Source organism: Solea solea, chromosome 21, assembly GCF_958295425.1.
Source record: "Solea solea chromosome 21, fSolSol10.1, whole genome shotgun sequence".
NCBI classification, from domain to species: Eukaryota; Metazoa; Chordata; class Actinopteri; order Pleuronectiformes; family Soleidae; genus Solea; species Solea solea.
The window spans coordinates 120,706-131,867 of record NC_081154.1 but is presented as its reverse complement, the minus strand read 5'-3'; the positions used below and the strand labels follow the sequence as shown (position 1 = coordinate 131,867).

The 11,162-nt window shown below is 46.6% G+C and overlaps 1 protein-coding gene across 1 annotated transcript; it reads left to right on the top strand.

Moving 5' to 3' along the window:
* The first annotated feature begins 45 nt into the window (after positions 1–45).
* On the top strand, positions 46–11,162 carry LOC131448332 (mucin-2-like). The gene is made up of 2 exons (XM_058620696.1): positions 46–10,567; positions 10,693–11,162. Exon 1 carries the CDS (start codon positions 187–189, stop codon positions 9,871–9,873), a length of 9,687 nt encoding a protein of 3,228 aa, XP_058476679.1. The 5' UTR covers positions 46–186; the 3' UTR covers positions 9,874–10,567; positions 10,693–11,162.

The window sequence follows — 11,162 nt, the reverse complement described above, 5'->3', positions numbered from 1 at the left end:
ACTCATCACTGGTATAGTTTGAATTCTGAGTGGACAGAGAAAAAAGCAGTGATGCGATGTTCAAATGGCAACTTCTCTGAAACACACCAGGTTATTTTGTAAAATCACTAAATAACGCGTCAGGATCATAGAATTCCAGAGAAACAGAGGAGGAAAGAGACTTCCTCTGTTTCCCCTGCACCCACCATGGGGAAGGATGATGTGAAGACAGACATCAGTCGGGACCACCCTTTCCTGTCGGACATCTTTCATCGGGTAACGAGGGATGTCAGTGACCTGACACGGGAGGTCCACCACTGGGATGAAGAGGAACGCGCCGCGTCTGTGGACGAGCAGGAGAAAGAGACACTGGGTCCAGTCACAATACAGAAGGTAGACGACTATCTGGATAAGTTCTTCTCAAGGAGGGCGGCGTTCACTGAAGAAGACTTTCAAATCACAAGAGACGCGAAAAAGCCAGAGAGGACACTGAAAAAAGACATGGGTCTAACCCAACACAAGTCCACCTTTGCTGAAGTACTTAAAGCTGTCCAATTTTTCTTGTCGGGTAAATCGGATGTGAACGATTGTTCAAGACCACCTGAGTCCGAGACTGTCGCAGATACTGAAGTGTCTGAAACTAAACCTGCATTTTCAAAGTACGGAGATAATGATTTAATGTCAGATATTAATTTGGACCACCCGGTTACAGGCGTCTTCAGTCAGGTAACGAAGGATGTCAATCACCTGGTACAGAAGGTACATCGCTGGGATAAAGAGGAATGTGCCATGTCCGAGGATCAGGAGGAGAAAAGCATGCTAGGTCCGACCACTATACAGAAGGTAGACGACTATCTGGATAAGTTTTTCGCAAGGAGGACAGCATTTGCCCAAGAGGATGCGTGGAAACCCAAAAAAGAGATGAGTCTGTCCCAACAGAAGTCTGCCTTTACGGAAGTTGTTAAAGCTGTGAAAAAATTCCTTCCAGATAAATTGGATTTTGAGGAGCCTGAAACAAGACCGTCCTCCAGAAAATCTACTGGTTCAGAGGAGAGCCCCACCAAGGACCCCCAGCCTGACATCAGTCCAGTTACCGTGGATGAGGGTCTTAGTGCTGCTGCTGAAGTTAAGGAGGAAGGAGCGGAAAGCGGTTCTGAGACCTCTTCAGCCAAGTCCGAGAAAATTGTGGATTTTGAAGTCCTTGTTCCTGCTGAAGATGAGATGGAAACCTGCCGAATTTCTTCAGCTGATGATGCAGATGAAGATGTCTCCAAGTCCCCTTCACCTGCCCCTGAAGAAATAACTGATGACACTCAACATGGCGTCTCTCCAGCTACGCTCGATGGGGATGCGAGTGTTGCTGCTGAAGATGAGATGGAAACGTCTACCCTGGCAGTAGAAACCAGTTCTCAGACCTTGGAGATCTGCAGTATCTCTTCAGCTGAGTTAGATGAAGAGGTCTCTGAGATAGACAGCAAGAAAACCGCTTCCCCCGTTTCTCCTACGACCACTGAAGCATCCACCTTGGAGGTAGAAGACGGTTCTCAGACCTTTGAGGAGACTTGCAGGGTCTCCCCATCTTCATCTGAGTCAGGAAAGGAAGAGAAACTTATCACTTTTGCTCAAACTTTGTTAGATGAGTTTATAAGAGCTGATCCTGACGCACAAACAAGTCCCCCTGATGTAGCAAAGATTTGCTCTGAGGTACTAAGGGACTCGGGTGGTATCTGTGCAGGTTTGGAAGTTTCACAGGATGACAAGCTCACTGCCTCCATTAACCTACCAAGAATCACTGTAACTATTGAGGTGTCTGAGGTAGTAAGCACGTGTTCTGAGACCACCTGCAATATACAACTGCACTCTCCAGTTGTATCAGAGGATACCATAGATGTTGTCCCAGAGAGCAGACCATCATCCAGTCATTTAGCTGAATCACAAGGCACCAGAAAACCACCTCCCCCTACTGCTGAAGCAGTACATGATGAGTTAGATGCAGTCACATCTGAAGTAGCAGACAGTTCCATCACGGCCATAGAAGACATCTGCACTTCCTCTTCAGCTATGTCAGAGGAGGGTAGAGGTGAAGGAGTCCCTGAGATGAGATCTCAAGGCATCAGCACTATACCATCCCCCGTTTCCCCTCTGTCCACCGCTGTAGCAGTCGCTGACAAAACCCAGCCTGGCATCACAGTGGAGTCTACTTATAAGGTTTGCACTGAGGCCTTTGAAGAGACCTGCAGTTTCTCTCCAGCTGAGTCAGATGAGTGTAGAGATGAAAAAGCTGCTGAGACAAGACCATTTCTCAGTGACTCTATTGGACCAAAGGACGGCAGGAAAACGGCTTCCCCTGCTTGCCTCATACCTCACACTGGAGCAGTAAGTGATGGCACCCAACTTGGCATCTGTCTAGATACTCTGGATAAGTTTCAGAGTGTTACTGTTAGAGTTGAGGTTGAAACTTTCACCAGTGATGAAACAGTTGGTTCCTCTGAGATTTTCGAACAAACCCGCATTCTCTCTTCAGTTGTGTCGGACAAAATCATGGGTTTGGTTGACAATGAGGTTCCAAGAGCTGCTGCTGAAAATGAGATGGAAATGTCCGGCCTTGCGGTAGAGCGTGTTTCTCAGACCTTTGAAGAGACCGGAAGAGTCTCTCCAGCTCTGTCTGAGTCAGGGAATGACGAGAACCTTTTAAACTTTGCTCAAACTTTGTTAGATGAGTTTTTAAGAGCTGATCCTGATGCAAAATCATCTCCCCCTGATGTGGCAAAGATGTGCTCTGGGGTTCTCAAAGACACCGGCAGTATCTCTCCACCTTTAGAAGATACTGACACAAGACCATCCTCCAGCCATTATAGCGGATCACAGGATGACACGCACCCAGCCTCCACTGCTTTGTTAACGCCTACCACTGCCACACCATTATTCACTTTAACTCTTGAAATGTCTGAGATAGCAGAAAAGATAGCAGAGAACTTTAAGGATACCCACAAGGTCTCCCCATCTGTGTCAGAGGATGCAATAGATTTTGAAGACACAGGGAGACTATCATGCACCCATTCAACTGAATCACAAAGCACTAGAAAAGAACCTCCCCCTACCCCTGCAACAGAATTTGATGAGGTCGATGCGTTCACCCAGGTAGACAGTTGCACTGAGGCTTTTGAAAAAATCTGCACTCTCTCTCCACCTGTTTTGGAAGATGGCAGAGATGACAATGTTCCTAAGACGAGGCCCTCCAGCCCTTATGTGGAATCACAAGACAGCATTCTTACCACCGAAGTAGTCACTGATGACAACCTATCTGGCATCACCCCAACAATTTTGGATGAGGAAGATACATTTACTCCTGAGATGGCGGACCGTTGCACTGAGGCCTTTGAGGAGACCTCCATTAGCTATCCAGGTGTGTCAGAAGATAGAGATAACGTCCCTGAGACGAGACCAGTAATTGATGAAACCCTATCTATTGTGGATGAGGAGGCTTTTGAGGACACCTGCACTCTCTCTGGATCAGATGATGGTGCAGTCCCTGAGTCAAGACCACCTTCCAGTCACTTTACCAGATCAGAGGAAAGCAGGACACCTTCCCCCGTGTCGACCATACCTACCATTACAGAAGTAACTGATGACACCCAATGTGGCGCCACCTCACCCATTTTGCATGAGATCACTGAGGTTGGACACAGTGTCGCTGGGGCCTTTGATGAGACCTGCACTGTCTCTCCACCTTGCCCTGTTTCCCCCATACCTACCACAACAGAAGTATTAGATGAAACCCTACCTGCATACATCACCCAAGCTATTTTGGATGAGGTGTATGCGGTTACTCAGGTGGAAGATGGTGTCACTGAGGCCTTTGAGGAGACCTGCAAAATCTCTCCACCTGAGTCAGAAGATGACAAAGATGAAGTCTTTCCAACCACGCTGGATGCAGTTCCAAGTGCCGAAAATGAGATGGAAACATCCACAAGGGTGGATAATGAGGTAGAAATTTCTCAAACCTTGGAGGAGACCTGCAGGCTCTCTCCAGCTGTTTCAGAGTCAGCAACAGATGACAACCTTCTCACCTTTGCTCAAACCTTGTTAGATGAGTTTGTAAAAGCTGATCCTGACATAACAAAGCCCCCTCCTGATGTGGCAAAGATTTGCTCTGAGGCTCTTAAAGACACGAGCAGCATCCCTCCAGCTTTTAAAGCTTCAGCCCCAAAACCATTGTCCAGCCACGATCTCGAAGCACATGATTTCAAGCACACAGTGTCCCCCTCAACATCTACCACTGCCACATTAAGTGATGACACCCGACCTAGAATCTGTGTATCTCTTGAGATGTCCACTACCTTTGAGGTCGCCGCCGATACCTGCAGTGCCTCTCCAACTGTGTCAGAAGATACCAGAGATTTTGAAGTCCAAGAGCATAGACTATCATTCAGCCACTTACGAGAATTAGAAGGCACTAAAGAAACACCTCCCCATACCACTAATATGGTAACCCCTGAGGTTGCAGACACTTGTAAAGAGGCCTGTGAGATCTGCATACTCTCTCCAGCTGTATCAGAGGATGGTAGAGATGAAGACGTCATTGAGACACATTCCCCTGTTTCCCCTGTGCCAGTCACTGCAGTAATAACTGATGACACTCTTCCCGACATTTCTCCAGCTGTACTGGATCAGGTTCTGAGTACTACTATTCAACATGGGGTGGATATGTTCACCACTGAGGTGGCAGACGGTTGCAGCAAGGCCTTTGTGTCAGCGGAAGCTATGGATGAAGACTTACTTAAGACACGACCCTCCTCCAGTTGCTTTATATCCCCTATTTCCCAAATACCTACTACTACAGAGGTAACTGATGACACCCAACCTTGCATCACATCTATTTTGGATGAGATAGATACATTCACCACTGTGAATGCGGAAGACAGTTTCACTGAGGCCTTTGAGAATGCCTCTCCAGGCATGTCAGAGGATAGTAGAGGGGAAGTCTCTGAGACAGGACCATACACCAGCTGCTTTATCAGATCAGATGAGGGCAGGCTAACCGCTTCCCCTGTTTCTACCTCATCTACCGCTACAGAAATTGCTGATGACACCCAAACAGGCATTACTCCATATATTTTGGATGAGAGGGACAGGGTCACCTCTAAGGTCGAAGACAGTTGTACTAAGGAATTTGAGGAGACCAGTGGTGTCTCTCCAGCTGAGTTAGACAATGGTGAAGATGAAGAAATCTCTGAGGCAAGGCCATCCTCTGTTTCTGCCTTACCTACAGCAACAGAAGTAACGGATGACACCCAACCTGCCATGACTCCATCTATTTTGGTTGAGGTGGAAATAGTCAGTCCTACAGTAAAGGATGTTTGTACTATGGCCTTTGGGGAGACCAGTGGTGAAGATGAAGTCTCTCAGACTGGACCATCCTCCAGCCTCCTTACAATTTTAGAGGAAACACCTTCCCCCGAATCTGTTATACCTACCACTACAGAAATAACTGATGACACTGGCATCACATCACCGATTTTGGATGGAGTAGATATGTTCATCCTTGAAGTTGCTGAGGCTCTTGACAAGACCTGCACTATCGTTCCAGTTATGTCAGAGGATAGTAGAGATGAAGCCCCTGAGACAAGACCATCCTCCAGCCAACCTTTTTCTGTTTACCCTATTCCTACCACGACAGTAGTAACTGAGGACACCCAACCTGTCATCCCTCGAGGTGTTTTGGAAGAGGCAGATACATTAACTCCTAGAGTGGAAGACATTTGCACTGAGTCTTTTGAAGGGACTAATATCTCTCCAGCTGAGAGAGAAGTCTCCCCTACACCTTCTACCGAAACAATACCTGACAAAACCCGACATGGAATCTCTCCAAGTGCTGCGGCTGAAGAAGAGATAGAAACATCAACCCTTGAGGCAGAAAACATTTCTCAGACCTTTGACCATACCTGCGGGGTCTCTCAAGCTCCGTCTGAGTCAGGAAAGGAAAACCTTTTAAGTTTTGCTCAAACTTTGTTGGATGAGTTTATAAGAGCTGATCCTAATGCATCCACGCCCCCCCCTGATTTGGCAAAGATTTGCTCTGATGCGCTTAAAGACACCGTCAGTATACCTCACGGTTTGAAAGCATCCGTCTCAGGACCATCCTCCAGCCACTATACCGGATCACAAGATGTCAAGTACACAGCCACCCCTGTTTCCTCAACACCTATCACTGCCATGTTAAGTGACACCCAAATAAGAGTCTGTTTAACTGTCCCCCCAGATGTGTCAGAGGATACCAGCAATATTGGAGTTGTAGATAATAGACTGTCATTCAGCTACTCAACTGAAGCAACTGCAGCAACTTCATCAACTACTGCTGCAGTGGATACATTCACCCTTGAGGTGGTAGATGGTTGCACTGAAGTCTTTGAGACAGCACCCTCCCCTGTTCTCCACATTCCTGCGACTGTAGAAATAACTGACAATATTCCATCAGGCATTACCCCAGCCATTTTGGAGGGGGTTCTGAGTACTTCTACTCAAGACGAAGTAGATACATTCATCCCTGATGTGGAATTCAGTTGCACCAAAGCCTTTGAGGACACCTGTAGTATTGCTCCAGCTGTGTCAGAGGAGGGCAAAGATGAAGGTGTTGAGATAATTACAGGGTTACAGGATAGCATGTCAACATCTTCCCCTGTTTCAGCCATACCTACCACTGATGGAACCGTACCTGTCATCACCCAAGCTATTTTGGATGAAGTGGATACATTCACTCCTAGGGTGTCCGACAGTTCCATTGAGGCCTTTAAAGACACCTCTCCAGCTGTGTCAGATGATAGTAGAGATGAAGTTTTTCAGAAAAGACCGTCCTCCAGCAGGACAACTCCTTCTCCTGTTTCCCTTATACCTACTACTGCAGCAGTGACTGATGATGCCCAAACTGGCACTACCCCTTCTATTTTGGATGAGGTCACCCCTGTGATGGCAGGGAGTTGCACTGAGGCTTTTGAGGAGACCTTCACACACTCTCAAGCTGTGTCAGAGGACGGTAGAGATAAGGACGGTCTTATGACACAAATCTCCAGTTGCTCCTTAGGATTACAAGACAGCAGGACAACACCCTCCCCTACTGCACTATTAACTACCACTACAGAGGTAACTGATGACACCCAACCTGGCATCACCCCAGGTATTTTGGATGAGGTGGATACATTTATTCCTATGGTGGCTGACAGTTCCATTGAGGCCTTTAAAGACACCTGCAGTATCTCTCCAACTGCATCAGATGATGGTAGAGATGAAAATAAAGCACTGTCCTCCGGCACGACAACACCTTCCATGGTTTCCTCCATACCTACCACTGCAGCAATAACTGATGTCATCCAACCTGGCACTACAGTTAATTTAAATGAGCTGGATATGGTCTCTCTTGACGTGGCAGGCAGTTGCGCTGAGGCCTTTGAGGAGGCCTGCAGTGTCTCTCAAGTTGAGTCAGGGGAAAGTGGAGATAAAGCTCCTCAGACTAGATCGTCATTCAACCTCTCTATAAGATTACAGGACAACAGGACAACACCTTCCCCTGTTTCCCCCAAACCTCCCACTGCAAAAGTCATTGAAATCAACCTACCTTGCATTGCCCCAGCCATTATGGATGAGGTGAATACATTTACTCCTATCAAGGAAGACAGTTGCACTATGGCCTTTCAGGAGACCTGCAGTATCTCTCCAGCTGAATTAGATGAAGTTTCTGAGACAAGACCCTTCTCCAGCCACTCTGTCCAATCAGAGGGCAGCACAAAAACTGCTTCCCCTGTTTCCCCCATACCTATCACTGAGGCAGTGCTTGATGTGGTGGAAATGTTCACCCCTGAGGTGGCAGATCATGGTTCTGAGGCCTATGAGGATACCTGCACTCTATCTAAAGCTGTGTCAGAGGATAGTAGAAAGGGAGTCCCTGAGACAAGACAGGTCTCCAGCCACTCCGTGTCAATACAGGACAGCAGGAAAACACCTTCCACTGTTTCCCCCATACCCATGGCTGAAGCAGTAACTGACGACACTCTACCTGGCATCACATCAGTTTTAGGTGAGAAGGATATGCTGACTGCTGAAGTGGCAGAGAGTTGTGCTGGGGCATTTGAGGAGACCTTCAGTATCTCTCCAGCTGAGTCAGAGGATGGTGAGAATGAAATCACTGACACGATACCGTCCTCCAGCCACACTATCAGATCACAGGACAGCAGGACAACACCTTCCCCTGTTTCCCCTCTACCTAATGATGCAGCAGTAACTGACGACACTCTACCTGGCATCACATCAGTTTTAGATGAGATGGATATGGTGACTGCTGAAGTGGCAGAGAGTTGTGCTGGGGCATTTGAGACCTTCAGTATCTCTCCAGCTGAGTCAGAGGATGGTGAGAATGAAGTCACTGACACAATACCGTCCTCCAGCCATACTATCAGATCACAGGACAGCAGGACAACACCTTCCCCTGTTTCCCCTCTACCTTATGCTGCAGCAGTAACTGATGACATGCTACATGGTGTCACTCCAGCTGTGTTGGATGGGGTTCTGAAAACTCCTGCTGAAACAGAGGTGGATATGTTAACCTATGTGGTAGCAGAAACCTGCACCAAGGTCTTTGAGAACTTCATTCTCTCTCAAGCAGAACCAGAAGTCCAGGATGATGGCATTGTCAAAGACACAATGCCAATTTCTACCCTCACTACCAGATTACAAGACAGCAGGACAACATCGTCCCCTGTTACCACCATACCTACCACTGCAGAGGTATCTGATGACAACCTATCTGGCATTACTTTTGCTATTTTAGAAGGGGTGCTGAGTGCTCATCCTCAAACTGATGTGGATTTGTGCACCCCCGAAGTAGAAGAAAGTTGCTTGGAGGCCTTTGAGGAGATCTGCAGTCCAAGTGTGTCAGAGGATGAAGGAGATGAAGTCTCTGAAAGAACTCCATCCTTTAGCATCAGTGGTGCATTACAGAAGAGGGACACTTCCCCTGATTTCCTTGTTCCTACTACTTTAGGAAAAACTGATGACAAACTAGCTTGTATTATTCCAGTAACAAGATCGTCTTCCACAGTTTCCCCTTTAAATCTCACTCCGACACAAATGGAGGCTTCTTTATGCAGCTTTTCCCAAGCAATCTTAAATGGGCTTCTGAAGACTCTTGCTGACAATGACATGACATTCACCCCTGAAACAGTTGTGGCAGACAGTTGTTCTCATACCCTCAGTAGGATCATGACTCAAATGAATCAGGACAAACTGAGAACAGGAGGTAAAACCAAGGGGACGTGTTATTCACACTCTTCTCACGAGACACCCTCCATCACACCTGAGTTGCAGAAAAGGGAGAAGTCCTCTGTGTGGAGAAAGGTTTTTGGTTTTGGCCAGAGCTACAAAATCCATCCACTTACACAGGAAGATTCAAAAGAATATTCCCGCTCTCCTTTAGTGACATCTTCCACCACAGAGGACCTTTTCCTGTCTGAAGATGAAACTCAGGAATTTCCAAAAAAGAAGACATCTGTATGGAGAAAGGCTTTTGGTTTGGGGCGGAGCAGCAAGATCCATCCACTTCAACACGAGGATTTAAAAGAATATTCTTTTTCTCTAGAGACACCCTCCACCATCGAGGACCAGTTCCTGCCTGAAGATGAACTTCATGAATTGCAGAAAAAGAAGAAGACATCGGTGTGGAGAAAGGTTTTTGGTTTGAGGCGGAGCAACAAGATCCATTCACTTCCACACGAGGAATTAAAAGAATCAGAATCAGAATCCTGTATCTTTTTAAAAGAGAAAGAGGACAAGCCCAAGTCCAAACAAAATTGTTGCCTACAGCTACTCTGTCGGTGCTGCTGTCCCTCAGAAAACTCTTCGTAACCCCGACCTGGACCTGCAGCCACCTCTCTTCTCATCCCAAATCCAACAGTTCAAGGCTAATGCTCATACACAAAGATCCCAGTCCTGCACTGCAACTACCCCCCCCCCCTCCCAGATTCACTCACTACCTATAATTTGTCTGTGATGGGAAAGGTACTGGACATGTTCCTTCGTGGTCAGTCATGTCATTGTGTGATGTGAGCATTGCTACCTCAAAGAGTGTTTTTGGGTCAAATCCAGGTCAGTCCAAACTGACAGTTGATACCTACACATTGTCACTTTAATGCAGTTCAACTAAAGGCACTTCTGTGTGGCGTTTGCATCGTCATGATCCAGCTCTTAGATCATGACGGTTAAAGGAAAGAGGAACAACTGGTGGTCTTTTAAAGACATTTTTTAATACAATAACAAAATCTATACAATAACTAAACATAGTGTGTCAGTCAGTATCATCAGTAATGTATGTGTGGATGAGTAGTGGGGGAGTGTTCTGTGAATAAATGAAGCTAGAAGAAAAAACGGTCAATCCAGACTGGGATTTGAACTGGGGATTTGAAGCTTGATGTTTTCCTGTGCTCTGTCGGGCTGATGCCAGATCCTGTTGCTTCCTTCAACAACCATAATTGAAGAGTGTTGAGGAACCATCAGGCCATCACAGCAAGTTTGTTTCCTTGCCCACGTGGGTTCTCTCCAGGTATCTGGCTTCCTTCCACAGTCCACACACTTGTAGATGTGTCTGTCTCATTTCTGAACAAGGTCTTTGTGTCAATGTAACTTTGTCGTAAAACAATTTTCTTTTCTTGTGGCTTCTCCCTCTAGGGGACATCAGCAACAGCGGAAGATCTGCCTATTTGATTGGAGAGAGATTTTTATGCTGCATACTCATCCCAACCCAACCCTCCCATTCATCCAGGCTTGGAACCAGCACGAGGGGTACACTGCATGTGGCCCAACAATTTGCTTAGCGACAGCCCAGCCTGCCTCTTGACCTGGCGGGGACTTTATCTGGGAACCCTCTGATTGCAAAGTTCAGTTTCTGCTCGGCTATGGGCCGCCCCGTTTTTGTAGTAAAACAAATTAAATAAAATGTAAAGATTCACAGATACTGATACTGCTACTACTAATTGTAATGGGGTAGAATACATGTTTTATTTATGTTTGACATACATTTGACAAATCTTTACTAACCTAACTCGACAACTTTACAGTGACCCGAGGAACGCCCAGTGTAAAAGTGAACACAATTAAATAAATCTTCAGTCAGTCTGAACTCTTGTGAAGTGTCACAT

Excerpts from the sequence above, each read along its gene's own strand:
- LOC131448332 (XM_058620696.1), top strand. The coding sequence starts at position 187 with ATGGGGAAGGATGATGTGAAGACAGACATCAGTCGGGACCACCCTTTC.